Source organism: Myotis davidii, unplaced genomic scaffold (assembly GCF_000327345.1).
Source record: "Myotis davidii unplaced genomic scaffold, ASM32734v1 scaffold520, whole genome shotgun sequence".
Classification (NCBI taxonomy): Eukaryota; Metazoa; Chordata; class Mammalia; order Chiroptera; family Vespertilionidae; genus Myotis; species Myotis davidii.
In genome coordinates this window covers 335349-350866 of record NW_006292908.1, presented here as the reverse complement: position 1 = coordinate 350866, position 15518 = coordinate 335349, and the positions used below count along the sequence as shown (strand labels likewise).

Genomic DNA, 15518 nt, shown 5'->3' with positions numbered 1-15518 from the left:
GTGTGAAATAGTTTAGGATTTTTTCCCAGCATGGAATCCTAGGGAGTATAGTGAAAAAATATGGACTTAGTAGCTAGAGATGTAGGTTTGTATGCCAGACGTATCACACACTGTTAAGTGAAGTTGAGTAGGTTACATACTCAACTCTCTCTGGACCTCAATGTATTTATCTGTAATATGGGCATATAACTGATTGAGGGATGCTGTGAGGAACAGACTAAAGCCTCTGCACATGGTGGAAGCTATAGACATGGTGACACTTTACGATGACATGAAACAAATAATCACACATTCCCAGAAGGACAGACTGTGGGAGTCTATTTCTGAGGAATATTCTGAAGGAAGGAAATAGTGGAAAAGGAATTACATTTTCCTATGAAGAATCCAAATTGCACATATCACATGTAGTTTATGCACCACTATTGCAATATTTTAAATTGATTTTTAGAGAGAGAGAGAGGAAGGGAGAGAGAGAGAGAAACATCGATTTGTTGTTCCACTTATTTATGCATTCATTGGTAGATTCTCGTATGTGCCCTGACCTGGGATCAAACCTGCAACCTTGGCATACTGGGAAGACACTCTAACCAACTGAGCCACCTGACCAGGAGGCTCTTGTACAAAAATAGACTTGCTGGGGCTTTAGCACAGGGTGAAAATTTCACTACCCGCTCCCTGGGAGCCAGGCATCTCCCCGCTTCACATCTCAGAGGAAATTCTACTGCAGTTGACTTGGTGGCTCGTTAATGTCAGGGGGACACAGGGAAACTCTAGGGACTTGGACCAAATCTTTAGTGTATTTATGTCCATAATAAATCTCAGTCAGCAGCCACAAGGAGGTGGGAACGTGATTCTACATTTACAGTAATTTACTGTTAATTTCATAAAAACACAATGGAGGAATAAAGAACATTCGGTTTATATAGTGAATATTCTTAGTGCGTAATAATTGCCATGGACACATTTTTTTTTTGTAAAGGCCATGTTAAATCTGATTTAAAAACATTTTTAAACATCTAAAACAAAGCCCTAAGGCATAATCATATTTTGTTGTAAGCATAAAGTTAATTTCTTGCTTAAAAATTCTTTCAATTCATATGATCTGCAGGCGAGTATTGTATTGATAGAGTTTCGAGTTAAAATTCAATGCCTGTTTTTCATGAAATTATATAAGCAGAAAACCTCGCCATGTAAAAGTTCTATATCATATACCATTTTAAAACAGTAATTTTTTATCTTTTCACCCACTCGAGTTTGCATAATCTTAACATTTAAATTTAAGATTAACATTTGGAGAAGAACCAAGAGAACAAAATATGGAGGATAATTATCCCATACCTTAATAATCCTTAAAGTCCCCACATTGGTTCTTTCGTTCATTTCTATGTCAAACCAGTTCCCCTCATTGCCAGAGATGAAGAAAATGACAGCCATCCAGTTAGCGGAGAACTCCTCGTCCAAGTCAATGACTCTGAGTTGGAGCAAATTTGAGTTCAGAGAGTTTTCTTCGATCTTTAGTTTATACTGAAACGAGAAGCAAGGAGCCTTAGCGCACACTGTGAGGGAGAGAAGACACTAGACTTACCGAGTGTCTGCAGTTACTCATGGTTTAGGAAGGGGATCTATGTTTAATGTCTCTCTTTTCGTTGTTCAAATATGTGGCCCCTGTGCATTACATACATAAGCACAGACAAAGGGCATGTCTGCCTTGGGGTTGTATGTGGCTAAGGAAAACATAGACGTCTGTAAAGAGGATTGTCCAAACACATTTATGGCATGTGATGAACTGAAAGTCATTCCTTTCGAAGACAAGTACTTACCGAAGACTCTGCCAGGTATGGGATGTTGTCATTGACGTCGAGGATTTTAATGCTGCATTCGCAGTCTGCTGACATGCCGTCTGCCCCGCCGTCTCGGTCTGAGCCTCTTACAGCAAGAGAATATTGGCTGTATTGCTACAAACACACATGACAGACAATTTCACAGTTGACATCGTCCTTATTCTGACTCATGCAGAGTTCTTTTAAAATGCTGGCTCATGATTTACAGAAATCTATGGTGGTGATAAGGGTACCACCGATCATTGAAAATGCATATATATCACATGAATCAATATGAAAGACACCACGTCGAATCTCCCAAAATGCTTCTTCAGCCTCATGGAAAAGAAGCAACATTCTTTAAAAGTCTCATTCCTTGTATTTTTTGCTCAGAATTTGAAAATGTTTATAAAGGGCAAATTGGGTCGAAACGCCCAGGAGGGAAGAGTTGAAAGTTTACCAAGAACTTTGGCATGACAATTCCATACCTTTCATAACCAGCCCCTGAGTGTGCAAGAATAAAGAGGCCCAGGTGGTTTGCATTTCTGGGGGCGGCAGGTTGTGGCAGTGGAATTATGGATGTTCTAGCTCAGTAGTTCTCAACCTGTGGGTTGCAACCCCTTTGGTGGTCGAACGACCCTTTCTCAGGGGTCGCCTAAGACCATCCTGCATATCAGATATTTACATGACGATTCATAACAGTAGCAACATGACAGTTATGAAGTAGCAACGAAAATAATTTTATGGTTGGGTCACAACATGAGGAGCTGTATTTAAAGGGCCAGTAGGTTGAGAACCACTGTTCTAGTTCCTTGATTCTACTCAGTGGTGCTTACATTTTCAGAAGCCGGCGAAAGCTGACTCCTTTTCCAGACACATGCACATTTGCATTCTCATTTAAAACTGTGATGCGACCTTGGAGGCTTCATAGTTAGAGACATCTGGAGGTCTCTCCATGGACGCCTCGTTAAGAATATCTGGAGTTTTTCCCTTTACTGTTGAGAGCTCTCCACTGCTAAAACGCTATATACATGAAAGGAGTTTCATTGGGTTCTTTAAGAGAGTTTCAGAAAGAGCTAAGTAGTCAATTTCTTCTGATGGTAACTTTCAAACAAGTATAAAAAGAGAGGTAGGTAACCTAGAAACTGATGGCATTTAGATAATCAAAGAGTGTAGAAATATCCCGATTTACCCTAAATTCCAGGTCGTCGATAGGAGTTTGTCATTATTAAATAACTATAATTATTAAAATAAAATTTAATTGAGTATTAATTAGAAAATAATACTTTCTCATGCATATACTTATAGTACATGCAGGTTAGCTATATTCTATTTTAAAATAATGAAAAGTTGATATTTTTACATTCAGTTATGGGACCACATGGCATGATGGAAACCATGTAATGCTGATTCTAACTTGGTAATAATCACTAATTGTTTTCTTATTCATAAATGAAAAGATTGATCTGGAAATTATGTGATTTCTATCTATCATTGTGTTCCTGCGATTCATTTCCCCAAGTAATCAATGGGTTGTCAGCAGCTGCAGCATAGGAAATAGGAAGAAAACAAAGATTTCTGTTGTCAGATGAGCTGAGGGTGCGCCGGGTTAGAGAGAGAGAAACGAGTTTCTGAGCCTCTGAACACGCTTGGAGCCTCGACCACGTTTGCATGCACGGTGACTCACCAAGGCGGGGCTAGAGGAGCCAGTGTCCTTTACATTTATTAAAGCGAACTCACTTTTTTCATAAAATGGAGCTTTTGCCTCTACTTCTATGCATATTTTTATGTACTCTCAGAATGTAGTTTTCTCAATTTAAGGCAAATGCTAAGTAAGATTAAATGAAAGACAAGAATATAAAATGTATGTGAGGAATGCCCATATTTTCATTTTAAAGATATTTTTTATGTCACTACCATTATGTGAAAAGGTTATGTAACTAAATTTTTTAAATATAGTTTCTTTTTTTTTTCTTACTTAGGTACTCTTGCTTTTAGATTCAGTTCCTATGAACTAACAACCCATTCGAAGAAAAAGAAATTACCTCTCTGTCTAGAAAATTATTCATTGTCCGAATTTCTCCAGTGTATCTGTTGATAATAAACATGGGTGAATCAGAAGGTTCCTGGCTGATGATCTTAAAGGCGATTTTTGAGTTCAAATTATTGGGTTCGTCTGCATCAGTAGCGTTGAGTCTCATCACCAGCGTATCTAGAAATCAAGGAGGAAGGATTGCAAATGGACAGTTTGTATGTATTTTTCTTATTGTTTATAATTACTTTTCCAAGAAGGGGTTAGGTTAGTTGGCTCATATAATGCGCACTCTACCATTTTTGTTTTCTACTTCTTCGACATATTTATATCTTAGCTCCTTTCTTTACCTTTACATTGAGAAAAAGATCACATTTGACCAAGAACCTAGATATTACTGGTAGTTAGAAAACAATGAAATTTTTATCTGCCTTTCCATTTCTTATTCTAATATAATGATTTTTTTTACGGCTTTTGTGGTGAAACAACATGACATTAAGGCCAGACTAACTGTTTCTCAACTATATAGCGCTTTCTAGTGAAAGAAGGGGAAGAGGCAGTATGAATGACAGTGGATGGGATTGCCCTTCAGAGCAGTCGGCTGGGAGGCTCCATTCTCTTCCCAGGGCCCCTGCCCCACTGTGCTAAGTCCTTCTGGAATGTTCCCTCAGGAATCTACTACAGAGCTGGTATGAGAGTCACAAGAGAAAATTCCTCTCATGGTTTTGGAGCTGCTTGTTGCGTGTGAGTGACCGAAGCTGCTTTCGCAGTGGAGGGGAAAACCTTTAGGGAGACTTCCTCATGCCTGTCTTCTGCTTGCTTTTCTAGAATTACCTCTTACATTGTGATGTGGTACATTGACATAATTTAGCTTCTAGCAGACTGGCTGTTAAGAATGGTCTGGAAGCCAATATATTCTTGTTTACTTCAGAAAGTTGACTACTTACTTGCATTAGAGTTTTCTTCTATTTGTCCTAGAAAACTAGACATAGAAAATACTGGCGGGTTGTCATTTATATCCAGAACTCGGACCCGGAGCTCCAGGGGCCTCTCTAAATCTTGGCCCTGTAAGTTCAGAGCCCGGCAGTAGATCTAGAAGAAAAAAAAGAGGAATAATTATATGACGCGACAAATACTGAGTTTTTACTTTGGACATTCTACTAGGCGCTGTACAACTAAAAGAAAAATAAACTTTATTTCCTACTGGAGTGTAAGCACAAGCAGTACTTATAATCAATAAGGGAGGCACACATGTACTCAAAATACCACTTAAGAAAAGGTAACATGACCAGTTACAAAAGGATGAGCAACAACAGTGTGACGTCATAGGGGATGTAATGACTGGGCTCAATCTTAAAAGAGGTTTTCAAGCTTGGGATTGGCAGGGTGTTCCCAGCAAAGGGATTCATTAAGAGAAGCAGCAAAAGGATGAAAATGCCTTGTTTGAAATTAGGAATAGGGGCGATGGGGGCGGGGGAGGGGGCGTCGAGACTGTGGTAAAGGAGAGTAACGTGGGGGCTTCCAAGAAATAGAGTGTTCATAAGCTCGGAGGGGCTGTATGGGTGTTTGTGCTATTGTTATTATCACCAGACGTGTGCATAAACTTACGTATGTGATTTTACCTCTTTTGGTTTATTTCATTTAAAAACCCATTATGCTTTAACCAAAGCTAATAGGCTGGCATGCTGATTTAGAGAGTTTTGGGGAAAACATTGTGGGAAATAAGGCAGGAATATATATTTGGAATAGAAGACTAAGGAATTAAAATAGTCAGTAAAAGCAGCAAACATAGATGACTATTTGAAGGTTTTTTGGGATATGGATTGATAGTGTTTTAATAGAAGAGGTTCCAAGATCTAGACAAGTCGTCCTTTATTTTTTAAAAGTTTTATTTATTGATTTTAGAGAGATGAAGGAAGGAAGGAAGAGAGAGAGAGACCTGACTAGGGATGGAACCTGAAATCCTTGGTATATATCGGGATGATGCCTAGCCAACTAAGCTACCCAGCCAGCACCCATTTCTTTATTTTTAATTTTAAGTATTGACAAGTGTTGACCATGATGGGAGCAACTCACAGGACAGCAGAAGAGACATGAAAAAGGAAAGTTGGTACAAGAAGGTTCTTGAAGCACTAGGTAATTATGGGACAGTGGGAACTCTAGAGATACATTGGAGAAAACAAAATGCATCTTGCTTTTGGCACATTTCTGAACAGAGATGTTCAGAGAGAATTAACTGTAGGAGTTTGTGGTGAAGAGCCTCAGATTTTTATAATGAAGTTGGTCATGAGGTCAGCTGCTTAAAATAGAAACGAGTTAAGGGTTCGAAGAGTAAGCACTCACACTTTGTCATAGCTAGTAGAGAACAGAGTAAGATTCAGGTAAGGAGGAACTGAGGTCTTCCCAAGGCACATTCTGTGCTCTGGGGAGCTTGAGCAATTTGCATTTATACTCAAGTATGCTCACTCAGGAAAGGCTCCCGTGGAACCTACAGGATCACCCCTAGGCACTGGAGCTAGAGGGGACCAACATTCTCAACTAATTACAGACAAAGAAGTAAACGTTGAGTACTTTCCCTTCCAGCAAATGCTCTAGCTTGCCAGTGGGGCCAGACCGGAGGCTAGCGTTTTTTTGCTGAGGAGCTCATGCAAGACACCCCTTTGTCTTTCAGTCTTCCCTGTGTGTCTCTGGGGTCATAGCTGCTCATGAATTAAGAGACAACCAAAAAGTGCCTAACACTGAGACTCTTGAATCAAATCAAGTATGATCTGAGCTCAAGATAGTCTACAAATAATTTAGGCCTGAACATATATATTGACATGGCACCCACTTACGATGAAAAATGGGGTGACTTCTCGGTCAACTATGGATGTTATGTTAATTTCACCAGTTTTTTGATTAATAACAAAGATTCCAAAAGGTGGTTGATCAATTCCTACTCCAGAGATGCGGTAGGTAACTTGCTGGTTTGCAGCACAATCTGAATGAATCTGCAGAAAGAGCACAAATGAAATTATTACAGGATGCAAAAAAAAAATCTATGTTTCATATGTAATAGCTGTCTTTTTGAGAGTTATTGAATGCCCTGATATCCCAGTTATTTGGGGGGAAATTCTGGAAGTAGAGAATTATTTTCCCTGATAGTGGAATAGTTACAGTGCTAGTATTTTTCAGTGGTAACTGATAATGTAATAGAAGAAATTCAATTGTGTTTTCACCAAATAATAAAACAGTAAAATATCACCCTAATTTATCTAAGTCTATGCAATCATCATTCATGAATGCATTCCTTCATTCATGCATTCATTCATTCAACATTTATAGTTTGATGGTTTTTTTTTTACATTTCATTGTTATCTTCTCTCATCATTGATGTTTCTATCTCTTCCTCTCTGAAATAAATAAAACGTGTGTGTGTGTGTGTGTGTGTGTGTGTGTGTGTGTGTATATAAAGACATGTAAGGGGAAGTAAATGGAGAAAGATTTTTTGAAAAAAAGTACGTGTGAGTGTTCATAAACAAGCCCAAAGTAGGTGTGTGTGTGTGTGTGTGTGTGTATAAAGACATGTAAGGGGAAGTAAAAGGAGAAAGATTTTTTGAAAAAAAGTACGTTGTGAATGTTCATAAACAAGCCAAAAGTAAGAATTTAATTCGAACAGATTGTGAGGTAGAGAGAGCACATGTTGAAATTGTTCCTGTAAATGTGATGAGTGGTAACGCATATATTTTTAAAATCCAGAGTCTGGGATAACACATGATTGTGTGTGTTCATTTCACCAGTACAGTGGGTCCATATTTAACCGTTTACATGAGTGCCCACATTTCTTAATTTATCTCTTTGATGGCTTCAACTTTCATGATCTGAACGACCGTTATTCTGTTGTATATCATGACTTCTCAGTCAGATATGTTCTTAAACTATGTAAAGGGTAGGTTCTTTTGAAACTTTAACGTCATCCATCTTGATTGTCGAGTTGCTGTTTTGGGGGCTGAGACTTACTTTGGCGATTGGATTCCTCTTTGAGTTGTCTTCGCCTTCACGGCAGGCTGCAGCAAACTTGATCCACTCGCGCTTGTGCCTCCTGATGGAGTGCCACTTGACGGTGCCATTCTTAGCGCCATAATCTCTGACCTTGAACGGGCAGGGGAAAGTAATGGTACCTTATTAACTTGTATTCAGAATCCACATTCCACTAAAGAATCTGTGGGAGGGGTCATTGTATGTCAGAAAGGGTGCTTCTTTGAGAAGATTGGTAATTTTAATACTCTGTTAATTTTAGCATAACATTAACTTTACTTATAAGGATGATTATTTTTGTGGGTGGTGGGGTGAGGCACAGGGGTATATTGTTACTCCCAAATCATCTTCTTTGTTTTTAGTTTGAAAAAGTAAATTTGCTATATGTTACCTGGATTCGAAATTCACTGTTAACTTCCACCAACACCTATAAAAAAATAAGATAAACACGATAGTTAATTTTTTTAACTAAATGCTTTACAATTTATGTTATCAAATCATTAAAAATTCACGTCATTAAAATTATTTCCTGCCTGGATAGCAGGTGGATCAGCTTATCTCTCGGGTCTGATAGTGATCATAAGGATTCCTTTCCTTTTGGTTTTTACTTTTCAATTTTGCTCTTCTTTTTAAAGTTACTTTTATTTTTAACCTTTTTTTTTTAAATTCAATCCTATGCAGATACTTATAATCATATGAGCTAGGACATTTGAAGCTATAAGCCAGTGGGAATGAGGGTTGGAAGCATGGGTTCTCTTCTTGTGCCTGAAGAGCTGGAGATGTTCAACAATAAGTTATGATACTGAAAGTTTTGACTACAGTTTTAGCCTCTGAGTGGTCACAGGTGGAAATAGGAAAAAAATGTTTTGGGGTGAAGAAAGAATACGAAGCAGAAAGTATACAGAGAGCTTCCAAAATAGGTGCTTCCTCACATCCCAATTCTAAATGGATGCTTTTCTATTGTTCTTGAAAATCTTAAGATGGTAAGTTTTGTACTAGCTTGGAAAAATGAGACTATAAAGTTCCAAAATAAAAGCAAATAATTTTCTCTGTGTAAAAAATGAGCTCATGTTTGATGTTTTACTGTTCGCACTGGACACAATAGATGATGTGAGTGCGCCCTTCCATGGAAGGAGAGGAGTTTCAGGAGCGCGGGGCAAATTGCTGGGCAGGCGGCTTCCTTCCGTCTTTCCTCCCGCATCAGCGTGAGCGACTCAAGCAGAGGCTGCAGGTCCAGCTCAGCCTGGCTTTGACCCTTACGAATGATTTGTAGAGTTAAAACGGTCATTTAACTTATTTTTCCCTAAACACCAAAGACATTTCTAACAGCACAAATACTTATGTAATACATTCAATATATCAACATACTTAAGACATTGTTAATATCTATCTAAAAATTAGGTGTGAATTTGCAGGCTAGTTTGCAATTATTAAGTTTTAAATTGCACTTAGAATTAGTAAATGCAGTGTGAATCTTTAGTTCGTTTTTTTTTTGTGCCTAAAGGGGTCATTTTTAACTTCTCCTTGAACTTTTGTTAGACTTGCAAAGTATGAAAACTGTTATTGCAAACAGGCTTTATCTGTGTTTCTAATAAAATAAAATTATGGTTTGTATTTTAAAAAATACTGACACATAATAGTAATTTCAAAATAGAGAAAATTACTTTTTATAGTGAATTTTAATTTCACCATTAAGTTAAAAATAAAATTTTAGTGTTTATGCACATTTTTAGAAATCACCATAATTGATAATTCAAGAAACTTTATATTATGGTTAATATGAGTAGTTTAAAATGATAATATTTTTATTATAGGAGTTACATACTCATGGTATATATTTAATGTTAATCATGATCATTATCACCATTACAATTCCCTAAATGATAACTAAATACTAGATAACATGTTTAGAGAAACCCATGCATTTCATCTTCACAAGTATATGTGTTCAATACTATAATTATCTTCACTTTACAGATGAGGAAATTGAGGTTTCCATATTAATATATGGCTAAATACAATCCAATACAACTCACTCTAAATTTGTGCTTGAGGTATGGGTTTTACAATTAAGTGCAAGATAGCCTATTTTACATAAATTACTAAATAAAATATACTATAGATGACTGACATTACAATTCTGAGAATTCAAATAAAAATCCTGATTTTAATCTCATATTATCCTTGTGATTTAGAATCTAATCTCATATGATGTACAATAATAACAATAATAATAGTAATACTGGGGTGTGTGTGTATGTAAGAAGAGTAAATGGCCCACATGGTTGGAGAAGGACCTGAAATGGCATTGTAGAATCCAACTTGGATGCGGAAATGAACCCGTGTTAATGCAGCTGTGTGCTTCTTGCTACCGTGAACTCATGAGCACTTGGTCCTCTCGTTTGTGGGTGTTGGGTGGGGGTGCAAGGCTCCCTTATTTGTCTGCCATTTCTTCATAGCTGCAGATTGGGTATTCACCTGTTATCTGTCTGGCACTTCCTCACCGCATGAAGTGTCAGGGTCACTGTTTGCTTTGGAGAACTAGCCCCATGATGATGACTAATCTGCTGCCTTTATGAAGCTGGGTCATTATTTTTCCCATGAGAGGCAACTTGAGCAGAAGACCAAGCAGGTTTCACCATAGAGTCAGGCTCTTAATTAGATTGGTAATTAAAAAACTGCCAGGTCTGCTTAAAAATATGTCGTGTGGACATAACCAGGTTGCCTTTTGCTCAGGCTAAAATAATCTCTGAAACAAAGTCACTCTTTGACTTTGAAAGGCAAAATAACGAGGTAAAAAGAGCATTTGGTACAGTCAGAATCCTTTCAATGCACTTCCTAAATTCTCTGAGCTGCAGTTTTCTCATTCATAAAATGACAGGAGTTGCCTGGATTATATACAGTTACCTTTTGAATTCTAACACCAGTTCCCTGTGTGCAATAGGAAAACATTGAAGTTTCTTGATCATGGGAAATGGATGATAAAATTGTGAATTTAAAAGATGACCGACAGCAATTGAGGGTGGCAGTGGGAAGAGGCAGCGCTTACAGGCAGGAGCAGTTGGGTTTCTGCATCAAGTCAGTCCGGGGATGAGCAGCAGCAGTGGCAGTGGGAAGAGACTGGGAGAGATCAAAGGAGAGATACTGCTTGATTGAAATGCAAGGGGTTTGAGAAAGGTGGGATGTGGGCGTGAAGAGAGGGAAGTAAACCTGGAGATCAGGAGCGAGGCAGAAGCAGGATCTGGCAGGTTAGAACAAACCTCGATGCTAGAGATATGCCCAGGGAAAAGGTTCAGCGATTGAAATATGTGTCAGCACCATGAACAATAGTTCGGGCCTGATGCACAGATTTGAGAGACACCTGCTCAGGTCGGATGGTTTAAATCGTGGGAGAGTTTGAGATCCCTAAAGTAGAGAATACAGCAAAGCAGTAGCCTGTGGCTGAGGATGAAACCAGGGGAATCCTATATTTATGTAACTGGGAACAATGGCAACAAACAAGAAACAGCAAGAGGTAGAAAAGAAGTGGCCAGCGAAATAGGGGGAAAATATACTGCAATGCCATGGTTGTCAAAGGAAGGGAGAACTGAAGGACACATATAGTGTGAACATGTGTCCGATGATATAAAAAAAGGCGAGCAGAGTGAATCCTGAGAAAATCCTGTGGTTTTCTGTGACCTTCAGGAGTTCTGTGACCTTTAGGAGAATGCCTTCAATTGGCTGGAGCAAGCTCTCCCTGACTGACAAGATAGAGAAGAGGAAATAAGGGTGCCACTTTTTTGGGGAGAAATTTGGTGGTATAAGGAAATAGAGGCAATAGCAGAATTAGACGGTGTCCATGGAGCTATCTGGGGAGAGGGAGATGCGGATTTTTGAAGGTTGAGAAAGGGGAGAGTAGGAGATTTTGAGCCGAAGCAGGGAAGGTTGAGAAAGTCCTGGCTGGAGGTACTGTGACGACCAGGAGCGGATCGGCAGAAAGAAAGGGCTCTGATGACAGGGAGGGGAAGAGGGAAGAGATGGAGGTTAAAATCAATGGATTAGGAGAGGGAAATTGAAGGGCATCATACTGGAGGATCCAGGCCCTGCCCTGGAGTAAGGGCGAGGTTATTTTTCTGGTAACTGTGGGAGTAGTTCGGATTCTGAAATAACCTGGGAATACGTTCTGAGGAGGCTGTGAGGGAGATTCACTTAGAGATGCATACAGGGTTGTCAAGCTTCCTGAGCACATCTCAGCTCTCTTGCCCCTGGGTATGGGCCTTGGGGTAAGTCACTTAGCCATTTTGTGCCTCAGTTTCCTCATTTGTATATGAGACCAAAGCCTTTTTTTAATCCCCAAATTCTAAGAGCAATAAAGAAGTCACTTGAAGTGAATCCTCAATGACTCTTCCCTTCATCTCTAATTTAGAAGCCAATCCACATATAAATAAAACAAACAACCCCCCCCTCCCCCCACACACAAAACACCAGCAACCACAGAATACAAAACTGATGCTAATTTCAATGATTCTCTAATTCAGTGGTTCTCAACCTGTGGGTCGCTACCCTTTGGGGGTCGCCTAAGACCATTAGAAAACACATATATAATTACATATTGTTTTTGTGATTCATCACTATGCTTTAATTATGTTCAATTTGTAACAATGAAATTGGGGGTCACCACATCATGAGGAACTATATTAAAGGGTCGACTTTTTTGTTGTTGTTTGTTGTTGCTAAAGAGGACTTTGAAGGATGTATCTGCACAGACAGAATTTATAAACAATAGCGACTAGTGGGTGGTGAGTGGTTAGGGCTGGCATTTGCATCCAATAGGTACACCTACATTGTCCATTGTTTTACCAGAGTGTTGAGATTCATCTGCTGGCTCTAATTCAGTGGTTCTCAACCTGTGGGTCGCTACCCTTTGGGGGTCGCCTAAGACCATTAGAAAACACATATATAATTACATATTGTTTTTGTGATTCATCACTATGCTTTAATTATGTTCAATTTGTAACAATGAAATTGGGGGTCACCACATCATGAGGAACTATATTAAAGGGTCGCGGCATTAGGAGGGTTGAGAACCACTGCTCTAATTATACTCATTTTTGGTTCTTTTCTTTTAATATTGAGTTTTATATTTCTTTGTATGTAACAAAATCACCTCGAAAGTAATTTATAATTTTTTCAAGGAAAACTTCTTCCATTTCATAATTGTGAAGTGGTCTTCCATTACTTGACAGTTTTTGTTAAGCATCAAGTCTAATGTATTTAACTCTTATAGATAAAGCTAAAATATAATAATTTGCTTCTTTAAAAAAAGTCCTCTTGATTTATTTTATTTGTTCATTGGTTCATTTACTTATTTGACAAATATATATTGAATGTGTATTATGGGGATCCAAGGCTTTATTAAGACCTTTAAGGAGCTTAAGCCCTAAAAGTATCATGGTAAGTAAGCCTTAGAGGAAATGTAAAATAAATGTAATAATACACCATTTAAAAAGTGCTAGGGAACCTCAACGTGATGATTTCCATGTTTAATACCTTGATACGTTTCTGGAGTACATGAGGGAAGGGAAATATAAACTATCCCCAAATTCCCTTCTGATGCCTCTACATGGTGAGATTAGACACCCATCGCACAATCTTGCATCGGTGCAAAGCACTGTGAAAGGTACAAAAGTGAGTCAGCCAGAAGCTGCCCTCAACCGGCTTACAGTCAAGTAGTGTTAGGAGCAGCAGGCGGCCATTCATTAGTGGGATGTGGCTTTACATTGGACAAGTGTGAAACACGGAGCTCTATTCTCACAGACCAGGGAGGGCAGGATCTGCAGCCAATGGCATCTAAACCACAGGAAAGGAATTTGCATGCCAAGCGTCTTCAGCAGGGGTGGCTGCCCAGGGTTCTGAAGGGAGTTCCCTCACTGACGGAGCTGCCAGGCGGAGCGTGCCTCCTGTGGCACTCAGGCAGTGCCTCTCAGGACACGGGAGGTCAGCCACGGCGTCCTTGGGGAATGCACAGTGAAGAAAGAGTTACCAGAAATCACGTGCTTTGGGGATGGACAACAGGGCTGTTTTCTAGACTAAGAGCCTTGGGAAATAGGTGTCTCTTGGCCCTGAGGGGCCCAGCCTTCAGATCCATCAAGGGAGCTTTGTCCCGGGCCCTGGGTTCTTCTGTTGCCTAACCCAGGCATGGCGACATGTTTGACTGTGTGGCAACGAAAACCAATTAAATGGTGAGACATTTGCCCACCCCCTTTTCCTAAGGCGAAAGGAGATGCTGGTCCTAAATGTGTCTGAACCTACAGTGGGGAGCGCCGGGTAACTGGCAATGATCTTGTCAGTTTGTAGATTTTACTAAACAGGCGAACAGAAAAAAAATGTCTACTGGAATACTAGTATCTATAATATACATCATTGTAATAGGTGCTCAAGAAAGCATGGGAATCCCGTTTCGCTTGTCTTCTGTTTAGTCTGTAGTGGTTTGCTAGCTCTTCCCCTGTGCTACGCATCAGTAAACATAGTTATGGGGACTTACGATGCCCAGTGCAAACAAGCTGATGAACTGTGTAATAAAGCATATGCAGGGGCGGGCAGAAGTAGGCCTACAGTTGTGATACAAATAAATAATACAATAATGAGTAAATAATAATTCAAGAATAAGCCGTTTCACATACAACTGCAGACCTACTTGGCCCACCCCTCTATTATTTTTTGTGTATTTTTGTGTGAGTGCTGAGAAATACTCGGATACATGCCTGCTTAAATGCTAAATACTTTCAGTTAAGTTGAAAGAGTGGAGTTAGTTTATCAGGTGGTTGCAGGTTTGTTTTTTTTTTTTAGAGGAAATATTAACCGTGGAAAGAGAAGAAGCTAGGCTAGTGTGATGTACTGAAGAAACGGGATCATTCTTGGCACTAAAGAATGGTTTATTTGCGTTCGTTGCTGTAGAAGTTGGCCTTTATAGAAGAAGACACCTTGAAAGTGTATTGATTGAACCTGGCAAAGTTATAAGTAATCATTTAGAAATCATTAGAACTATGAAAATTCTACTGGTTCTAGTTTGCTTTCCCACAGTGACAATGCCATACCTCATACCATTGTCACAACCTTCTTAGAGACTTTTTATATTGGTGCATAGGTAACATTGTTCTCTGGCCTAGAATGCCCCTCCACACACTGATATCATGGCAACAAAAAGGAAAGAAAAATAAATGCAGAATCAAAACATTTATTTGGCTCGCTGTGTTATAACAGGTGTAGGCTATTGTCTGTCCCAGAGACTCGCCTAAATAATGGAATCACCCGGTGGCAATGTTGGTCACTGTAAGAGCAGGTTGGTTCTTCATCTTCACTCTCCAGAGCTAACCCCCTAACTTCAACAAGGTCTGTCCCTTCCGGTGTATTGAGCAGACTGCACAGCATGCTTGCAAACAGATGGCTGCCCAGCTCTCACATGGACTTGCATTAAAGATACCACCAGTCCAGATGTCTTAAGGGCTTTCAGAATCGTCCAACTAGGCTCCCTATGGCAGGCTTCACTTATCAATTTCGAGCAGAGGAAGGTGTAATTTCCTCCCTCCCTCCCTTTCTTCCTTCCTTCCTTCCTTCCTTCCTTCCTTCCTTCCTTCCTTCCTTCCTTCCTTCCTTCCTTCCTTCCTTCC

General features: G+C 39.4%; 1 protein-coding gene across 1 annotated transcript in view; it reads right to left on the bottom strand.

Annotated features, from left to right (window-relative positions):
- Positions 1-15518, bottom strand: part of DSG1 (desmoglein 1) — a 31076-nt gene that overhangs the window by 13297 nt on the left and 2261 nt on the right. Inside the window, exons 2-8 of the mRNA XM_006766369.2 lie at positions 8261-8296; positions 7852-7983; positions 6687-6842; positions 4800-4944; positions 3866-4032; positions 1821-1955; positions 1339-1524 (exon numbers count right to left, since the gene is read on the bottom strand). Coding sequence (XP_006766432.1) covers positions 1339-1524; positions 1821-1955; positions 3866-4032; positions 4800-4944; positions 6687-6842; positions 7852-7983; positions 8261-8296 — 957 coding nt within the window. The remainder of the gene's footprint in view (positions 1-1338; positions 1525-1820; positions 1956-3865; positions 4033-4799; positions 4945-6686; positions 6843-7851; positions 7984-8260; positions 8297-15518) is intronic.